The sequence below is a fragment of the Episyrphus balteatus genome, chromosome 4 (assembly GCF_945859705.1).
Source record: "Episyrphus balteatus chromosome 4, idEpiBalt1.1, whole genome shotgun sequence".
NCBI classification, from domain to species: domain Eukaryota; kingdom Metazoa; phylum Arthropoda; class Insecta; order Diptera; family Syrphidae; genus Episyrphus; species Episyrphus balteatus.
In genome coordinates this window covers 6180146-6201766 of record NC_079137.1, presented here as the reverse complement: position 1 = coordinate 6201766, position 21621 = coordinate 6180146, and the positions used below count along the sequence as shown (strand labels likewise).

Genomic DNA, 21621 nt, shown 5'->3' with positions numbered 1-21621 from the left:
GCCCTTATGGTAAAGACGGCATTGTGTTTGTAGGAAACAGTTAATGTCAACATTTTAACATTTCAACAAGACAATTTTTTTACCTATGCGGGGAGTCGGGCTGCGTCTTAAATGAGTGAGTTTTTGATTTGCTATTTTGGTTTTAAACGAAAAATTAATTTTTTTTGTTTTCGTTTGTTGAAATTTTACTGACAAAATGGTAACGCTGGTACCTTTTCGAAACAATTTTTTTTGGATAATACGGCATCGCTGTGTGAGCTTTTTTATGTGATAGACATATCCAGAAGGCGTGAAGCAGAGTGAGATGCAAATGCCTTATCTTCCCTGTACTGCATATTTTTATCGGACAGAGTATAGAAGCACATTTTCCATCTTACTCAATACACAGATTTTCATCGGAAAAATTAAAATGGACTCTTTTGAATATTTAATCATGTGATAAATGGAGCAACAGTACCAACTTTATCGGGATATGGAAGTCACTTGAATGCGTCCACGATTTAGTTCATCTTATTTTTAGCCTATCTTGGTATTTATTGCAATGGTACATCTTTTTTACATACGTAACGAGGGAACATCTTTATGCGCTTAGTTTAGGAGCTTGACCAAATCTATTCATAAAAAACAAGCATAAGCAAAAATGTTAATAAATGATGAGTTGCAATAAATCTGATAGTGTATAACCAATTTTTTTTCTCCAAGTTTTATATTTTCTTAAGAAATTCCTTACTCAAATTTAGCTACTTTTACCATAAAAGGAAGTATGTGTGACACAGTCGGGCATTTTATTTATTCGTTAGTGAATAAAAATTAATTACATCATGACTAATGAATTTATATCTATTAAATCTACGGAATTTCGAAATATCTTCTCTGCTAAAAACATACCAGATTTTTATTTCATTTTCATCAATTGAAATCTTATAACACACAAATTAAACAAATTTATTTTTTATATATTTTTTATATGTAAATTTAACAATATATACATATAAATAAAAAAAAATTGCACGACTGGGGTCGCACGTACTTGCTCTTATGGTAAAAGTTACTCTAATGTTAAAGTTTTTTATTGAACGAAATAAGGGAAAATTTAAAATTTGATATTTTCACGGAATTTCGTTAGTGGTACAGAAAAAAAAAATAAAATCCGTTTTTATAAATAATTAAATACCGTTTGAAATGATCTTTTACAAAAAACAAAATATGCCATTTTATTTCTAGTATAAAAAAGAATTTTTAGAAAAAAATTTTCGAAAATCGTTAGAGCCGTTTTTTAAAAAAATAATTTTTTATATATAAAAATTTTCTAGCATTTTTCAAAAAAAAAAGTTGATATGCAATTTTGAATAAATAATTAATTTACACATAAAAACAACTCGTTTCCAAAAAATTGATTTTTCAAAAAAAAAATTTGAAATATTTTTTAAAAATCCAAAAATGTGTTTTTTGAAAAATTTTAATTTTTTTTAAATAATGATTGTTTAAACGTTTCTGTATTAAAAATTTGGTCGAAATCTGTTTTGTCGTTTATGAGAAATTCATAAATCAAAAAAACCGTTCTATGGCAGGTACCGTTAATAACGGTACAAAAAATATTTTTTTATTGTTAAAGGAGGCTCTCATCTGTAACAGTAAGCAGAAAATTTTTACTCAAAATCGTTAGAGCCGTTTTTGAAATAAATCAACTTTTCTGTTTCCGTTGTATGACAGGTACCGTTAGTTTTGGTGCTAAAAAAAAAACTTCAATTTCTCCTCTAGGGAATCACTCAAAACTGTTAACTACCGAGTTTGAAGAAAATCGCTTCAGTAGTTTAGGCTGTAGCTCGAGGTTCTTACTGACAGACAGACAGACAGAATTGCCGGACCCACTTTTTTGACATTCTCCATCATCGTAATGTCATGTAAAATTGTTATCTCGAGTTCGAATTTTATTACGAATCCTAAACTTGCCCAATAGTACCTATATCGCAAGTAAAAAATTTTCAGTGCAAAACTAACTGGATTTTTCATTTGCTGTTCTATAATCAGCGTAACAAGCTCTAAAAAATGTGATAGGTCTCCACTCGCGTAGGTATATTTTTTACAATTTTTTGTCACACAGTGTCATTTATTTCTAAAATGGCGGACACGCGTTTCAATCTGAGATAAAACAAAATTGTATCCCTCGAAAATTGCAAATTCCAACTGTTTGTGATAGCGTCAAGAAACTATTTTCAGGTCTTAGCCTTATATGAAACCTCGAATGTCCGTAGAGATTCCCCAAAACCCATGCGCTCCGAACCTACTGCAGTGCCAAAACGAAAATTTCAAACGCATTTTTCTCGAAACGCGATTTTTTCCGCCCCGTAGCGATCGCCTCAAATTTTTTTAAAATCTTCATTGTTTAATAGATTCGCTTTTTAATAAAAATCAATTCAATTGGAAGTGTAAGCTGGCCAAGTTAAAGGTATATTTCTATATCATTCTGATTTTAACTGACATCTTTATACCAATTAGAAAATAAAAACAAATTAACCTGTTCACTACTGAATTCAGGTACTGATACCTTAAACAAAATTATTGAAATACGTTTATGTTTTGATCATTTGCGAATAGAGAAACGGTGTTGTTTTATACCAGTCACCATCATGTTAAGTATTTTAGGTAAAATAATTCTTTTATGTTCTATCAAATTTTATAATTTTTTTATAGCAGTTTTTATAATCAACTGAAAAACAAATACGCGTAATATTTAAATATTTAAAAACATTAATTGTCCATTGGAAATTAAAAAAAAAATTGTAAACGAAACGCCAAAGAAATTCGACCATTCTTGCATTAAAAAAAGTTTTTCAAATGTGCCAATCCGCTGTTTTTGCACAGTTAATAACTTTAAGTTATACGTGTTTATACCAATCGTCGGATAGTAATTAAACGAGTTTATACCAATCGTTTGATAATTGTACGTAACGTTTGCATACTAAAAAAGGCAGTTCCAAATAACTCAATTCAGAATGCAAAACTTAACCATTCAGGACGATAATTTTTTTTTCAATTATACCAGTTAACAAGCGTACTTTAAACTTAAACATAAAAAAACCTTTTTCAACTGTTTGATTTTAAAAAATAGCACTAAAGTAACAATAAGTTTCATTACATGACCTAAGCTTAAAACCACTTTATACCAATCAACATAGATAGTGCTACTTGACATATCGAAATGTAAAATGCAAATTATCACATAATACTTAACACATGTGTATCTATATCCGATTGTGTGTTTGTTGTGGGTTGGCTTGTATCTCTAGATAGATAGGATGTCAATGCAAATGTATACCAGGTTAATTTATTTTTTTTCGTCTCTTGCAGATATAAATCCTGATTCATTGACAGATGCAAATGACAACAATATTCAGGTATCTGACGATGAGCGTAAATACGGAGAAATCCCTGTTGAAATTTACATGCTCTATTTGAAATCAGCTGGATTGCCAATAGTTTTGGTATTTTTCACAACTGCCTTGATATGGCAATGTTTACGAGTTTATACCGATGTATGGTTACAACGGTGGACTGAACAAACAACAACAACAACAACAGCAAAAAGCAATTCCACCTTGTCAAGTGTAAGTGAAGTTGGAGTTGAAGTTGAAGTTGAAGTCATGTACTATTTCCGGACGTATGCCATTATCTCAAGCATATGCATTCTAATGGCGTTAATAACAACTCCTGTGGGACAAATTGCCGGATGTAATGCCAGGAGACTGCTACACGACAAGCTGCTGCAATCGATCTTGACCAAGTCTTTGCATTTTTTCCAAATCACTCCCATGGGAAGGATAATGAATCGTTTCAGTAATGATATGGCGATAATCGATAAGGTTTGTATTTCTTGTGGTGGTATAGAATAGAGTGTGTAGGGTAGTTCTCTCCTTGGGGCTATGAGAGAGGATAAATCAACCCTACCCATTCCCTTTTTATAGCCAAGTCGAGAGTCCATCCCATCACATATTATCCTTCTTCGTGTACGTACGTGATGTGGAATTAAGTTCTTTTTTTTTTTGTTCTCTTTTTTTTTGGTTCTACAGAAAATTGCAGCAACAAGTCAGAGACTCCTACAATTCATGCTGTTGTGCCTGTGTGCGATTCTGATTAATGTTAGCATAACGCCATGGTTTGTGCTTCTAACGCTTCCAATATGCACCGCATACTACATCATTCAAAAGTTCTACAGATGCTCGTCAAGGTAAGTTTATTTATTTTGTGAAAATTGGGTGGTATCGGTTAATGTAATATGGAGCTTCTCGTAGAGAGTCCTTTTGGCATTACGTTTGCAAGGTTGTTCCTTTGGCTTTCATTTTAATTTAGTTTTGACTTATTAAATGCTGGATTATGCATTTTGAAATTGATAAATGAAAATTATACCAGAATTGGGTTGAATTTATACCATTTGGGTTTGATTCAGGATACGCAATCGCCTAAATGTATCATTTATGATAAAGAACACAGAGAAAAAATATGACTTCCGCTTAAAATAAGTGGAATCCGCTTAAATTCTGTTAAATTTAAGGTGAACTTTATTTCATTTTAATGTGAATTTTCATCTTAAAAACCGACAAAAATTTGTAGATTCGATCCCCAGTGTCCGCCCGTTTTTCTTTTTAAATTAAAATGTTTCCGCATAAAAAAAGATGATTTTCCGCTTAAATTAAGTGTTTTTTTTTTTAATATGCGCATTCAAGAAATTAAGAAGAATTGTCCAAAGAATTGTCCGCTTAATTTAAGACAGAAGTCATCTTGGCAAAAAACCATGCAGAAATCCGCTTATTTAATGTGGAATCCGCTTGTTTTTATATATGTTTTTTTTTTTTCTCTTTGCATTTTTGTACTAGTGGCTGTTTAAAATACGGAGAAATTTCTCATATTTTTGTCATTCAAAAACTAACGAAGGTACTGACAATTTGTCTTTTCATTTTCTTTTTTTTTCAGAGAACTCCAGCGAATTGAAAATATGACAAACTCACCAGTTATTTCACATTTATCAGAGACTATTGAAGGTGCTGTTACAATTCGAGCATACAGTCAAGAAGCCAGATTTACAGAGAATTTATTTAAACATCTTGAGGCAAATAATATTGCTTTCACTCTTCTCAATACCAGTAATCGTTGGTTGGGTATATCACTGGTAAGTTGAAAATAATATTTGTAGGTGTGACTGATTAACATGACAACCTGCATGCAATATCAAAATTCTCTTAAGCGATTTCTAGAAAAAAAAAAAAAAGATTGATAAATCTTTAAAGGTAGTTGGCATTTGGCTCTTGCTTTTGAACGAACCTTGTTTTATAGAAAAAAAGGACCATTTCGTCCATTTACTGTCTTTTTTATGCATATTACATCTCACTTAGTGGAGTTATTAGATACAAACAAAAAAACAAAATTGAGCGGCCACTACAGTGAAATTTGATAAAAACGTTGCATTTGGGATAGAAAGCAATAATACAATTTTTAATACAAACAAGTAAGGTGAAAGGGTGTTTTTTTTCAAAGAGACAGTCAAATCTGTAATTGGTCCCAAAAAGCCAATGATTCGTATATGTATAATGTCTAGGATCTTTAGTATAAATGTTCAATTTGTCATCGAAAACAAAACTAAAATGAATCATTGGATTTTCAAGACCAATTAGATTCATATTTTACTGTCTCTACAAAGAAACACCCTTTAACCCCGATTTTTTTTTACGAAAACTCTTTGTTCTTGCTTTCTATCCTTAACGCAATGTTTTTACCAAATTTCATTAAAGTGGCCTATCAATTCTGTTTTGACTAAAAAAAAAACACCCTTTTACCATTATTATTCTTACACTTTTGAGGTGTTTTTTTTTTTTTTAGATTCTTGTTTCCAATTTCAAAAGTAAAATAATTTCAATATGATACCAGTGTTATTACTTAGTTTTTCCAATATACCCACATTTTCTCTATACCTAAAAAAAAACACCCTTTCACTTGAAAAAAAAATTTATAAACTAATTTTATTCGTTTTATTCCCATGAGAAAAACAACATTTTTAATAAATTTCTTAAGGGTTCCTTTCATACCATTGATTTTATCGGACTTATAGCGGATTTTCCTTATTTCCCAAAAAAAAAAACACCCTTTCAAACAAAAAAAAACACTCTTTCGCTAAATATAATTTTATATTTACTAAGTTAAGCATTAACAAAATTTATGTCAGCTGTTTTGATATCTTTCTCACTCATAAATTCAACACCTCAAAAAAAAAATACCCTTTCACCAAAAATATTTCATATAAAATTAAAATAATTAAAAAATTTACTAAGAAGAGAAAAACTAAGCAAAAGGTCGTCTTCGTACGTTTGTCGCAAATAAAAATTATCTCAAGTTTTTTTGTTTATGTTTTTTTAATAACATTGGTATTGACCCGGCCATCGAAAGCAAAGTACTAAACGAATATGACTTTGACTGCCAATAAGATCAGCTTTTATACATGTTTGTCCGTGGGATTACACAACACATATAAACAATTACTTATATAATTGAGAAAAAAAAGCTTAAAACTGAACTTGAATGGTCACTATGGCGTATGAGTAATATTTTTAAAAACAAAAGATAATGTCAGTACAATGTTTTACTTGGCAGTATTGGTTTCAAATCATTCTAAAACTAGTTTTCGTCATACATATATAGTCCATGTCTGTCATAAATATCACAGTAGTTAAACAGATTGTTCATCAGAAAATTCAGGGGTTTGATTTAGAATTTCTTTTTAATTTTCTACAAATAAAATTAATACACATTGATTTTAAAGTCTTGCAAAAATTTGGTCGCAAAAAAAAATAAACAACATATTTTTAATATTTCAAACAATGCTAAAATTCTTAATCACAAAACCTGTACAAATAAGCCCAAAGCAAGGACAGATCAAGTCTGAGATTTATTTACATACATAAATCAGATGTTAAATGCGTTTCAATTATTCAACTTTCTTATAAAGGAATAATGACTCTGGGGTATTTTTTTTTTTTTTTGAGATTTAGAGATTGAAATTTTATTACTTTTGGGTTGGGTTTCTTTTAATCTTTAGGACTCATATCTTTTGCATCGGATCGTCTTTTAACTCCCAAACTTGCAAAATTCAAAAACCTCTAAAAATTAAACTACTACTTGTCCAAAACTTATAAAAAATAAATATTTGTGCTCTCTGAGTCGATGTTCTTTGAATAAGATACAAATCTATTTGAAAAAATTTGCATTTTAAAAAAAATCACCATTTGAAATAAATAGGTCATTGCAAAAACAACTTAAGTCACATTTTTTTCAAAAATGATTTTTTGCTGAAAATAATTCCTCAATTGAAATGTTTAAATCGATTTTTTGGGCCATACCTACATATTAGATTAGCCAAAAATTTTTGAAAATAAAAAAATTATTAGCAGCATATGGGTGGTGGAAAAATTTAGGATAAATGGTATATGAAAGGGGAAAAATAAATTGCAGACAAAAAAATTGGGGGAAAGGGGGTGGGTGGGCGAAAAAGTGGGGTGGGTGTCAAAAATTATGGTTTTCTTACGATTTCTGTCAAAATTAGACGTCCTATCGAAAAAAGTCAAATGCAAAAGTTGTAGGTAGTGTAAATGTCTACAACTTTTACTCAAACAATTTTTTTCTATAACCTCAAAAATATTGAAAAAATGCAAAAATACGTTTTTTTTTATTTTTTATTTTTATCTTTTACAAAAATAGTTGGATTTAAACAAAACTTAGTTAAAAATTACTTTGTTATGTTTTCTATCTATTAAAAATGTTTTTTGAGCAAAAAGTTAATTTTTGGATTTTTGACGAATTTAATTTGAAAAAATAGCCTATTTTTCAATCAAAAAACTTACTGAAAAAATTTTTGATTTTTGAAAAGTTTGGAATGCAATTATTTAGCTTAAAACCGTTTTTTAAAGATTGTGTGGAAAAACTATACTTTTGTTTTAGAAAATATTGAGAAAAATTAAAAAAAACAAAAAAAAAACGATTTTTAAAATTGATTTTTCCGTAAATGACAGTAATATTGGCGAGAAATAATTTTCCATAGAAACCAAATTATACTTTTCTAATGATCATTGACCTTTTTAATTTGAATCAAGCACTAGAATAGCTCTAACGTGCAAAGTTTTTGAGATATTGAATTTTGAACGTCGCAAATACTATTTTTCTAATTTTTGGCATGGTAATATGTCAAAAACGTGATGTGATAGAATTTTTCTGACTGCAGATTCGAGCTCAGCGCACAAGAAACCAAATATACTTTAATTTCTATAAAAAAAAACTTTTTGACTAGTGAAATCGAACAAGGCATTCGATTTTTTCTGCCCTCAATTGAAATGTTTAAATCGATTTTTTGGGCCATACATATGTACATATTTCAAGAACTGTTGTTGTTTTTTTTTTTTAATTCGGGTCAAAAAGTGAAAAGGGCGTGAAGTGAAAACTATACCACTCTGTCCTCTTTTTCTCCTTGTTTATTGTTTTTCTGCGGTTTTTATTCCTTTTTTTTCTCAAGACTTCCTAACCCACCGTAATATCCTCTTTTCTGATTTTCCTAAGTTTATAAACATTTTCAACTTTTATATGCAAAACTAACCTATTTCACATATCTTCTTAGGATTACTTGGGAGCGGTAATCGTTTTCGTGGCCATAGTGACAGCATTGGTTGCAGCCACTATTAACACCACTAACAATAGCAACGCCACCAACAGCAGCATCACGAAAAGCAATAACGCTTCTCCTCATATGGAAACAGCGTCACATGGACCAACGCCATCACTTGTTGGTCTAGCAATAAACTACACTCTCCTGGTACCGATTTACCTTAACTGGGTGGTGAAACTTTTTGCTGACATGGAAATGTATGTGGGCTCCGTGGAACGTGTTGCATATTATGCCGAGCAAGAGCACCACCATCAGCATCAGCAGGAGCAAGAGCAAGAGCAGTTGGAGCAGAAGACATTGCCGCCACATAGAGACAATGAACAGACTTCATCTTTAACCAGTCATGAGGGAAGCAATGTGAATCCTTCGCTCAGAAGGTCCTGCTGCCAGGATGAAGTCATCTGTAAGATATGCACAAATTGGGTTGGTTCGTTGGTTAAAGCAATTTCTCGAGAGGGTAAAAAAAATATACAAATACATATGATGTTGAATGTCTCACGTAAGAAGGTCAAACCCGGTAACAGATGATGCCTGAGAGTTTTGTGTCGTGTCGACTGAAAAAAGAACAAAAAAAAAACGAACCAAAAAGAGCTTTATCATGTTTTATTTTCACCACACAAGCTGGTGTATAGTGCAACCAATGAAGTGTGCTTCGTAGGTTTTCTCGGATTTTTTTTTTTTTTTTTTTTTGTGATTTTTTGTAGTCATCGATTTATAAATCAAAAAAACCCTCTTAAGCGCTATAAAAACATCAATTGCCAATTCGAAAAAGCAATTTTAAGAAAATCTTCTTATATTTCTTTCTTCATTGAAAAAAACGTCTGCAATAAAAAAGTTCATAATACTTTTTTGTGGATTGTCTTTTATCTCATTTTTTGTCTTTTGAGTAAAAAAAATTGCATCTTGTACTTGATCAATATATAGAATGAGACAAGAATTGCATTTATATTCAATAGGAAATCGGGTTTTTATTCAAATATATAAGACATAAAATTCATTTTCTTTGATATCGCGTCCTTTAAAAAAAAAAATCAATGCGGAATTCCGCACGAGTAATTTATAGATAGATTCTGGACAGACTAGAATAGGCATGTTACAAATACTCATTATTTACTATTTATTTTCATGACTTTGCAGTAAGTCCAATTTTATTAATTCTTAACGTTCTCCTTGTCGTCATTTACTTTTCTCTATTGAAATTGAAAAGTATGTTTATTCGACTTAAGATGTTTTTTTTTTATTGGTTTTAGTGTTCTTTTCAAACTCAGCATTTATATCTTGTCAATAATACAGATTTGCGAGAATTTTTCATTTTATCAAGACATAATCTATTTTTCTAAAGCCATTAAAAGTTTGTTAAATTAACATGCAATTCTTGCAAAAAGGAAGCTAATAATTCCAATAATCATTTTTATCAAAAAACTAAACCGACTTCCATGGCTAAAACTGGGTTTTATGGTTTTTCTAATAGTTCCTATGGCCAAAACTGAACAAAATTAAAATGGGACCATTGCAGCCACCAGCTATCCAATACAAAAAGAATTATCAAAATTGGTTCAATCAGTCTAAAGTTATGAGGTAACAAACACAAAAAAAAAATACAGACGAATGGAATACCCTCTCCTTTTTGGAAGTCGGTAAAAACCTAAGACGTAACGTTTATTTATATTTCTTCTGAGGTTACGTAAAAGCTTCTACTATACAAACGAGCATACATATTTAAATTCGTTAAACCATAACCGCATTTCTTAGCTGAAATTATTTTTTTTTACATACTCTAAACTTATTCTTTAGTGCTGCATCCCAATCGCAAACCTATCTATGATAAATTAAACTGCAAACGGCACAAACGGGCCAAAAAATCTCAACTTTGGTGGACTACTCGAGAATAGAATAATGTGCATTTAGATTTTTCATTAAAAAAAAGTACACATACGCCACAGTGACCCTCTAACATTTCATATTGTAAACAGCAATATATAAAAACAGTTTTTTGGAAAAATTTGTTTTAAGCCAATAATTGAAAATCTTTTTCATCGATACTGATTGTTAAAAAAAAAATACAGTAATACTGTATTTTATGATACTTTTTTTTCGTATTTTCAAAACGTAAACAATATTAAGAAAAAACCGAATATGTCACAAAAAAACGAACTTAAAATGTTCTAAAAATCAAATTAAGTTTACTATTTTTTGAGCCAAATTTCAGCTTTTGTTATATTTTTTAGTAATGCAAACCAATTTTATTTTAATTTTTCTATGTATTGAATAACTTTTGAAAATTAAAGCTTTTGGTTATCAGTAGAAAAAAATCGAGGTTAACAAATAATATATTTTTTTTTTATTTTTTGGAAGACTTTGAATACATTTTATTCTTAGAAATATCAGTCTATGAATTGTGAAACATACGAGATCAACTAAAATAAAATGCACGACTGGGTCGCACGAACTTGCTCTTAGAGTTAAAGTTGCTTAAATTTTTAAGACTTTTTATATAGAAATTTGGAAAAAAAAAACAAATTAAATTGCCCTCCAAAACAAGTATGCAGTTTTGATTGATATATTAACATGCATTTTTAGAAAAAAAAATTTCAAAATCGTAAGAGTCGTTTTTTAAAAAAAACATTTGTTTACAAATATTTTTTTGGAAAAAAAGTTTTAAAATAAAATTGGTATGTCATTTGGTAGAAATCACTAATCAACATCTAAAAACAAAATTTCAAAAAAGTTCAATGTCCCGTTTTCGAAAATTTGATTTTTCAAAAAAAAATTTTCAAAATTTTTTTAAAAATCCAAAAATTATTTTTTTCAAAATTTTATTTTTGGCTTATATTTAAATTATATAAATGCTTCTCCACAAAAAGTTTCGTTGAAATCGAATAAGCAGTTTCGGAGATAATCGGATTTGAAAAAAACGGTTCTATGGCAGGTACCGTTAATAATGATTTTCAAAAAAAAATTTTTTCATTGAAAGATAGACCTTAGCTTAAAACTAACATTTGAATTTTTTAAATAAAATCGTTGGAGCCGTTTTTGAGATATTTCAATTTTACTAAATTCGGTATATGACAAGTACCGTTATTTTTGGTCCAAAAAAATTAATTCCAAAAACCCCTCTGGAGAGTCGCAGAATAACGCTACATACCAAGTTTGACATTAATCGGTCCATCCGTTTAGGCTGTAGCTCCTTATACAGACAGACAGACAGACTGACAGACAGACTGACAGACAGACAGACGGACTTCCGGGACCCACTTTTTTGGCATTGTCTACCATCGTAATGTCATGGAAAAATGTTATCTCAACTTTTTTTTTTTGTACGAATGCATAACTTGATATATGTATAGTACCAATATCGCAAGTAAAAATGGTCAATTTTCGCAAAAAACGGCAACGCTGTATTTTCGTTATCCAATTTGAACACCTCGAAAACATTTGTACCAAGTTTCAAGCAAATTCATCCATCCGTTTAGGCCCCTTGGTGGATGAACATATGGACGCAAAGAAGCACAAACGAGGGAAGTCGTCATGGCTTAAACCACTTTTTTTTAACTTCTCCATCATCTTACTTTTTTGACTATTTCCCTTATATTAGCTTCAAATTATTGTTGAAATAGCTAGTTTATGGTCAAATAGCCAAAATTGTAAGAAATTTGATGAATACTAAAAAAAATATTGATTTTTTTTTTGATGCAGAAAATTTTTTAATCGCAATAAAAAATTTTTTGTATGCAAAATATTTTCATTTGCAATGCAAATTTTTTTTTCCAGTGCCATTTTTCTTTCATTTGAAATAACATTTTTTTTAATGCATAATATTTTTACTTGCAATAGGTACCTTAATATATTTCTTTTCCAATCAAATAAATAAATAAATTTTTTGTATGCAAATAACTTTTGTTTTTAAAGCAATTTTTTTTTTATTTGCAATACACTGAGGGAAAATCCACCATAAAACAACGTAAAATCAATGAAAACCACATTGATTTAATTATTATTCTGAATGATTTTGCGTTTAAGATGAACATATTAAAATCAAAGTGGAAAAAAGGTTAATTTTTGATGGTTTTGTATCTTAAAGTCACATAAATCAAAGTAGTTCATCTTTGAAACAAAGACGTGTACAGTACATTAAAAATAAAACGGATTCTTTTCAAACCTGCTTTCGTGTAGGTACAATGGTACATATTTAATTTTTTTTTGTTTACCAAATTAGGATCTAAGGATTTTTTGTTCTATGTATCTGTTTGGTATTTGGCAAAAATTTTCTTTAAAATAACAGGCTTTGTAATATCTCTATCTTAAAGTAGGTATGTATATTTAAATTCTAAAAATAAATAAATATTTTAAATAAGTCATTTTTACTCAAAAATATTATTTTGTAAAAAAGGGAATAATTTAAAAAAGTATTAATTTGTTATTGCTTTAGAGGCAAATTAAAACTTGTCCTGATTTCCGCAAATTCTCAGAATTAATAATAAAAAAAACTTGTTTTTGCAACAACCTTTTGCAATTTTTTTTTTTCTTTCAAAAAACACGTCACCTATCCTAAATTCATTACCAATTTTTTCTATTTAAAACTCCAAAAACCCTGTTACCTATGTTTTCAATTTAAAAAGATAATTCCCTTATCCATTTTTGTTTTTTAAACCCCCTAGCACACGTTCTGACAAGTGGGCTTATCCCTTTTTTTTTTATTGGTTTATGTAAATAAAATATTTCCTCTCCACAAAAATAAAAGTACAAAAAAAAAAATAACATTGCATTTTAAATATCGAAGTTTTAAAATCGATGTTGGGGTATAAAATTGAACAATTTAGTCACGTGCCATTTTGTTTAATGTACATGTCTTTAATTTTTGCCGTCACCATCAGGCAACCTTGACAAATTGATTTCACATATATTTATACCATTACAACATCATGTGTATTGGTATGTTAAAACCTAGTAGGTACGTACCTTTATTGAATTGTAAACAAAAACAATCATCATCTCTTCTAAAATTGAATACAAATATCAATTTTTTTTTCGTTTTTTGTTTAATATCATTGTCATTTATTTGCAGATAAATCGGTACCAATTTCATGGCCACAAAAGGGTGACATCACATTTGAAAATGTCAGCATACGATATGAGGGCCAAAAGGCAAATGTTATCACGGATTTGTCTTTGAAAATACCCGCTGGTCAAAGGGTTAGTATAAATATTTACCGAAGGTATCAACCCATATTGGTGATGGTGTCTAACACTGTATGGTCAATTGGTCGATTGGTTATTGGTTGAATGGATGGTTGATTTCGTTGGTTTCGGTTGGGTTTGGTTGGTTGGTTAGTTGGATCGGAAATCTATCGTATTGGAAATTACATTTCAAACATTGGTCCTGTGTAAGCAAAAGGTTTTTTTTTTCAATTTTATTTTTATTACATTTGGTCATATTTATCTTGTGGATTAAAAATGGATCCACAATTATTCCACATGCTATTAGCATAGGCGAATAAAATAAAGGTTAACAGTATTTTAGGTAATATTGATTCATTTTTAACTGAACCATTGAATGTATATTGACATTTAAAGGAGTTTTTCAAGTTATACAGAAAAACTGGACCGATTTTTATAAAATTATTTTTATTTGCTTGAGTTTATATGTATGTATTTTTTTTTTTTACCTTAAGGTTGGTCTCTGCGGTAGAACAGGCAGTGGAAAATCATCACTAGTTTTGTCATTGTTTGGTGTTCTCGAGACTGTTTCAGGACGAATATTAATTGACGATGTGGTTATTGCAGAAATAAATCCAGATGAAATTAGATCAAGGCTATCGATAATTCCACAGGATGTACATTTGTTTCATGCTAGTATACGTGAGAATTTAGATCCTAGAGGACACTATTCAGATGCTGACTTATGGAAGTGCTTAGAACTAGCTCAACTTAAGGATTTCATTATCAAATCAATGCCGCAGGGCCTTGGTAAGTTTAACGATTTCTATTTATTTGTTTTATTAAAACCTTCTTACGACTTTGTTTTAAGTTGCATTTCTAGCCTATTGGAAAACATGTTAAAAAACGAAAACAAATTAGTTTAAATCCGATAGCAACTAGGTTTAAAACTCATGATTAAAAATCTAGTACTACCAATGACACATTCTATCTATTTAAACTGAAGATCATGTGTTATCTGTAGTTCTAGATCAGCGTTTCATCTACTCATGAGTTAACTACAACCTCAGACATAATAGGGCTACTATTAGACGTCCTTTTCAAGGTGAAAGACTTCTCAAGACTAGAAATCTACTACAACAACTACACATTCCTATCTACTCGAGCAGAAGATCTTGTGTAGATTGTAGTACTAGATCTGTCCATCATCTACTCATAACTCATGAGTAGTCTACTAACTCCAAAGGCTGTAATTGCAATCAACTCGGATAGAAGAGCATCATGAGTAAATGTACTAGATCATATACATAAGTAGTTTATTGAATTCAATTCATTACTTTAAGCCAATTTACTTTAAGCCAATATTTAATGAAAAAATAGTAAAAAAAAAAAAACAGATTAAGTACCAAAAACTTCTATTACAATTATATTTTAAGAGACTAATTAGTCAAAAACACCAGCAAAGGCCTATGTTTTCATCATTAACCTAAAAACCGATTTATTTAACGATGTTTAACGTTTTTAAATAACATTTTCTTTCTAAGATGAATTTTAACTTTATGCAGTCCTTAATATTTGTTTATAAATAACAATTTTGTTTCTGCAATCTATGTTTTTTTTTATAAACAGACACTGAAATAAATGATGGCAGTAAAACATTGAGTGGTGGTTATAAGCAGCTATTTTGTCTTGCCCGTGCAATTTTGAGAGGATCTGTTTGTCTTTTCCTTGATGAAGCTACAAGTTCAATGGACACAACCACTGAAGCCGCTCTAATGGAAGCAGCACATAAAGTTTTTCAAGGAAGAACAATTATAACAATAGCGGTAAAGAGTTTTTTTTACATATACATAGGTCTTGTATGCATACTCATGACTCATCTTTTTTTACTTTATAGCATCGACTTTCGATTTTAATGGAATATGACAGAATTATTGTTTTGGAAAATGGACAAATCGTTGAAGATGGTACTCCAGCTGAGTTGCAATCAAATTTGAATGGACATTTTTATGCATTACTTAATTCTGAACACATACCAGCTGCAGTAGTAGTAGATGTAACAAATGTGACAGATGTGACAGATGTGACAGTTAAATCAAAAAGCAGTTAAAAAAAAAGTTAATAGGAAGTTAAAAAGCCTGTAAATGTATTTATTTTTGTACTCGTGCTTATTATTATTATTAGAAACAAATTATAATTTATTTATACAGAGTATTTATTTTTGTTATTAAATAAAACCAATGTTTAATTTGTTATTAATAGTCCTTTAACATCATAGTTCCCTCCCATCTTTGCCCTTCTTCCCTACGACACAATAGCTGCTTTACTCAAGCCTCAATTTTGGCTTCAAGACCTTTAGTCGATTTTGAGTCGTTTAAGGACAAACGAGAATCATAATAAAGGTGATATTTTGGAAATGGCAAAGTACTTCTAGTACTTTAAAAGTGATATTTAATGGAATGCAACGAATTCAAAGCAATTCCCATTTTCTTGGGTAAAAGAGCTAGAAAATGAGAATTTATAAGCCGCGTTCCCTTGAAGGTGGTAGTTTACTCATGAGTAGATAATCTAGTACATTTACTACTAAACTACTTATGCTCTTCTGCCGAGTTGATGGAAATTGCATTGATTGCTTGGAAATGCTTTCCATAGAAAATCGTTAGTAAACTACTGGTAGTACTTTGCCAGTTCTCAAAGGGACAGGGCTATAGTAGTAAATGTACTAGATTATTTCCTCATTAGTAGTTTACACCTTCATTCAAAAGAACGGGGGTGTTGTCACTAGCAGCTTTCTACTATAGGTTGATATACTACTCATGCTTAGAGGATCTAGTACGTTTACTATTACATCTGCTCAGACTCTTCTGCACGAGTGCCTAGATGAGAATTGTATTGTTTTCGTTGAAGGTGCATTCTTTTCAATATCATTTCATAGGACAGGGCATATTGAAACACATTATAGAATAATGATAACAAACTGTGTCAACTATTCCTGACGGATACGTGTTGCATGAAACAGTTGTACAAGTGTCGTTTCTTTCTTCCATGTTTATTGTTTCAACAAAAAAAAAAAAAAAAAGATTTTATCTCAACTCGTTTATCTTTTGATTTATTTATCTTTCATGTTAAATAATAAAAAAAAACAACAGACAAAGAGATAATACACCTACATCTTTTTAATATTTTTAATTCATAGACAACAATTGTACAACAATCATTTTTAAATCATTTTAATCTTTTACGTTCCACGATAAGTAGAATACCCAAAGGGATTTAAGAGCAATGGCACATGATAATGTTGCCCACGTTCACATTCAACAACAACTTCAATCAAAGGATAAAAACTCTTGACTTGGTTGGCTTCAAAATATTTGCGAACATCAAAACTTAACTTAAAAATGCCACTTTGAAATTGGTCCAGTGTTAAGAGTTTTGATACTCTGCCATCATTATCTGTCTCCGATTGACTTAGTTTAATCCATGAATCATTTTCAAGTCGAAAAATTGTAATGGGTACATTTGCGGCTGCTAGTCCCTTGGATGTGTCTAAGATATGAGTTGAAAGTGTTCGATCATCTACCATTTTTACTTCATCAAGATTCTTAAATATTAATTTAAATAAAGTTTTAATTTCAAAAAATGTAAAATCTGGGAAAACAATTTGTACCTGTATAGTTTCAACTCGAAGACGTACACGCTCCCAAATGCTCATGTTAAATACTGTCTTCTGAATTCATCGTGAAGCTGAAGCTTTACTGAAATGTTTGTCATGGTATAGCTTGACGTTATCTCATTTTGGTTTACAGTTTTGCGGTTTTTGTTTATTTACAAACAAATTTACTCAGTGGCACTTTCATTGTGGTTATCTTATCAAAGATTTTGTTCAGGGACGTTTCAAATGGGTGTGTGCAAGGCGTGGGAAAAGGTTGGAACTGAGATTATTTAAACATGACATAGAAGTGGTTTTCTTAAGCAAGTCGTATAATCCAGCTTTTTTAAAGGCAGTAAACTACTCATGAGTAGGTACTTTACAAAAAAAAGCTCTTTCAAGGAAATCAACGCAATTCTCATTTATTGAAGAGCGATGAGTAGATCTAGTATAGTTAATGTACTAGAATATCTACTCATATGCAGTCCAATGAGTTTTTTTCAGCCTCTTCCTTTGGAGGTGGTAGTTTACTCATGAGCATATGATAAGCAGATCTAGTCATACAATCACCACAAATGATCATCTGCTCGAAGAAATGAGAATGTGTATTTGTTGTACCTACTAGATTTCTAATCATGAGCAAACTACCACCTCCAATGGAATAGGACTTTTGGAGGCAGTACACTACTCGTGAGTAGAAATCTAGTAGGTAATATCAACCTCGTACATCTATCCACTCCAGCAGAAGATCACGAGTTGATTATATTCTAGATCTAATCAGCAGTCTACCACCTCCATATTAACAGCTAGTAGTACTAGATTATTCCATTTCCTTAAGAGGTTTTAAACTTCCTTTGAGTACTTAACTAATGCTTTTCAATGGAATACAATTTTAAGGAAAGTAATGCAATTCCCTCAAGCGGAAGAGCTTTAATAGATGTAGTAGAAAATGTACTAGATCATCTACTCATGAATACTAGTGAAAACTTGGCTCTAAACTGCACAGTATTTTATATAGTTGTTATAAACTGGAGATTTAAATTACAAAAGCAGTCTCTATTATACTTATTTACTCATACAGGCCACAATTATTCATATTTATTAAACAAAACAATGGGCACGTTCAGGAAATATTAGGGACTAGATATTTAGGTAACGTCATTTTCTGAACGGAAATTTGAGCAAATTGACTAAATTAGTTTGGATACGCCATTATTATCAAATTTCGAAATTTACTTGAGAATTTTAGAGATCGCATGCGGCAGACACCAAATAATAATAAATTAATAATATTAATTTTAACCGATAATGCACTTTTAACTCGTTTTTCACACAAATAAATTCAATGTTGCTAACAAAATTCTGTAATTAAAAACAATCAGCTGTCATGTTGACAAAAAAAACTTTCCTAGATTTTTAGGTAAAATTTTCTTGCCTAATTTTCCAGTTAGCTTTCCAATAAAATTACCTAAATTGGAAGGATTTTTTTTGACAGTTGACCAATCAGAGGCCGAGAAATTACCTAAATATTTAGTCCCTAACGTTTCTGAACCTGCCCAATAAAAAATAAAACAATCATTCAATAAATCCTATTGTGCCAATTAAAAATTACAGATTCTAAAAGTAAAGTGACACATTTCATTTCATCACCTACTTTTTTTATTTTATATCCTTTTTGCAAAAATCGCTTCGCGAATAAATTAAAAGTTTACAGAGTTTGTATTCAGATTGAAGCCAATTAAAATGAATTTCAATTAATTCATAGTTCTGAGTATTTCAAAGAATACTTTCGTAAGCCCAGGGACCATAGTAAAATATTCCTCAATACAATTTTTTTTTTTGTACCTATTACAAAAAATCGTTTATTTTTGTTCGAAAAGATTTCAATTTTCTTCAGAAACAAAAAGAAATGAAGTATCAAACTATATAGACTGACGACGAAGTTGCTTATAGCCAGGCCCAGGTATAGGTACACTTTGGAGGTAATAGAATGCAAGAGCATTTCAATTTTCACAATAAAATGAAATTTCAATTTTAGCTTATGGCAAAGTTTTCGACTTGAATGTGAATTGTGAAATCCATGTTTCTCTTGAAAGTTTCAAGCAGAGTATTTTTTGGTTTTGTTTTAGAAATATGAAGATGATGATGATGATGACTGGAGAACTAATTGAAATGTAACCTAAATGTGCTACAAAAGAGAGTTTGAAGACCAAAAGTTTTTATAGATATTGATATAAAGTTGGATTAGATTTTCGTAACTTTATGGAACAACAACATTGAGCCATAACTAAAAACAAATAGTCATTAATGCAAAATGCATAGACACTCAACTTTTGAGAGTTACAATGAACAAATTAAATAAATATTATTGCAGTAAGGTTAAGGATAGTCCATGAACTTTGAAATTTACTCTCCCGAACCCGAACATCAAAAAGTTTCGGCGACGGCAATACAAGTGCTACATTTTTGTGTTTACAAAATTTCTACAAACGTTCTAGCATTAGCCGCCTTCTTTTGGAGAGGATTAAAAACCACTAATCTAGTACTACGAATAAGAGATGCTCTTCTGTGTGAATAGATAGCAAATTGTATTGATTGTGTGCAATAGTGTGCTTTTTTACGTAAATAGAACGCACACATTCAGGAAAATCAATAAAAGCCCTGTTCCATTGGGAGGTGACAAAGTACTTCTAGTAGTTTACTAGCGATTTTCAAAGGAACGCACTTTCAACGAATTCAATACAAATCGTATCTACTAGGGAAGAAGAGCATGAGTAGATAATAGTACTAGATTAACCAAAAGATCTACTAGTTGTAAACTACCACCTCCAATGGGACAGGGCTAAAATTCCCATCTACTCAGGTAATTTATTTAGTTGGTTATATCTATAGGCGTGTTTTTTCTACAACTCAGTAGCTACTAATTTTTTTATTTTATTCGAAAAACAATAAAAACAAATACTTACTTGTGTATTATTATTGTTTTGCGAATAAAATCAAAAATGAGTAGCTACTGAGTATTAGAAAAAACACGTCTTATATAAGTCCGTTCCTTTGGAGGTGATAAACTACTCATAAGTACTTAACTAATGATTTATAATGGAACGCAATTTCAAGGAAATCAATGCAATTACCACATCTACTCAGGCAGAAATGAATTAAACATGGCTTGGAGTTTCATTCCGAAGTGGTAAATTACTCATAAGCCGCACTCATTTGGAGCTGGAAAACTACTCATGAGTAGAAATCTAGTACAACATCTACACATTCCTATCTTCTTGGGCAGATCATGTGTTTATTGTAGTACTTAATCTACTAGTCATCGCATCATGATTAGTCTACCAACTAGAAAACAACATCGCTATTTCTATTAGATGATCTAGTTCATTTACAACAAATCTTCTAATCCTCTTCTGGTCGAGTAAATAGAAATCGCATTCTTTTCATTGGTGCTTTCCATTGAAAATTGCGACTAAAGTACTCATGCCATGAATAGTTTTAAAGCTCCTAGGGATCTGGGCTAAATAATAATGAGCAGATGGAATCCTTATTCTAGTACAATATCTTCTAAACATGTTAACTTGTGGGAGAAGATGCGATTTTGGTTGAATTTTTTTAATTTTCTTTTTATTGAAAGTACTCATGAGTACGAACACGACTTCTGACTATTTTTAGTATTCAGTTTTTATCAGCAGGTGGCGTACATTCTTGTACATTTAAAGTATTAAAGATGCTTTTGCAAAGTTGTTTTTAAACTGCCAATTGGAGAAGTCTCATGACTATCAAAATTTTGGCATTCATGTCAAAAGTCTTAAAAGGTCAAAAAGCCTGAAATGAATTGTATGTAAATTATTGTACATGAACTTAAAAACATTTAATTTCATTGAAATATCAATAGAAATTTTGGTTAAACTTTAATTTAAATAAAGGAAACCACTTGATTTTAAATAAAATTCATTCTTGCAAGAGTAACACTATGGCACAATAATAAATTAGCCCCCTTTTCATTCAAAACCAAACCAACTATACCTAATTGCTCCCAGAATTTCTATAAAGACTCAAAATGTTCTTCTTCAACAAAAGATAACTATACCTATATGTAGACATAAGA

At 30.4% G+C, this 21621-nt stretch overlaps 2 protein-coding genes across 2 annotated transcripts in view; one reads left to right on the top strand and one right to left on the bottom strand.

The window, feature by feature from the left end:
• Positions 1-15971, top strand: part of LOC129918036 (ATP-binding cassette sub-family C member Sur) — a 61961-nt gene extending 45990 nt beyond the window's left edge. The window contains exons 18-25 of the mRNA XM_055998345.1: positions 3352-3863; positions 4071-4228; positions 4972-5167; positions 8657-9107; positions 13770-13897; positions 14377-14671; positions 15491-15687; positions 15759-15971. Coding sequence (XP_055854320.1) covers positions 3352-3863; positions 4071-4228; positions 4972-5167; positions 8657-9107; positions 13770-13897; positions 14377-14671; positions 15491-15687; positions 15759-15971 — 2150 coding nt within the window. The remainder of the gene's footprint in view (positions 1-3351; positions 3864-4070; positions 4229-4971; positions 5168-8656; positions 9108-13769; positions 13898-14376; positions 14672-15490; positions 15688-15758) is intronic.
• A 1042-nt stretch (positions 15972-17013) lies between these two features.
• On the bottom strand, positions 17014-17660 carry LOC129920236 (5-hydroxyisourate hydrolase). The gene is made up of 2 exons (XM_056001494.1): positions 17529-17660; positions 17014-17462 (listed from the first exon to the last, which is right to left on the bottom strand). Exons 1-2 carry the CDS (start codon positions 17571-17573, stop codon positions 17100-17102), a joined length of 408 nt encoding a protein of 135 aa, XP_055857469.1. The 5' UTR covers positions 17574-17660; the 3' UTR covers positions 17014-17099.
• Between the last annotated feature and the right edge of the window lie 3961 nt (positions 17661-21621).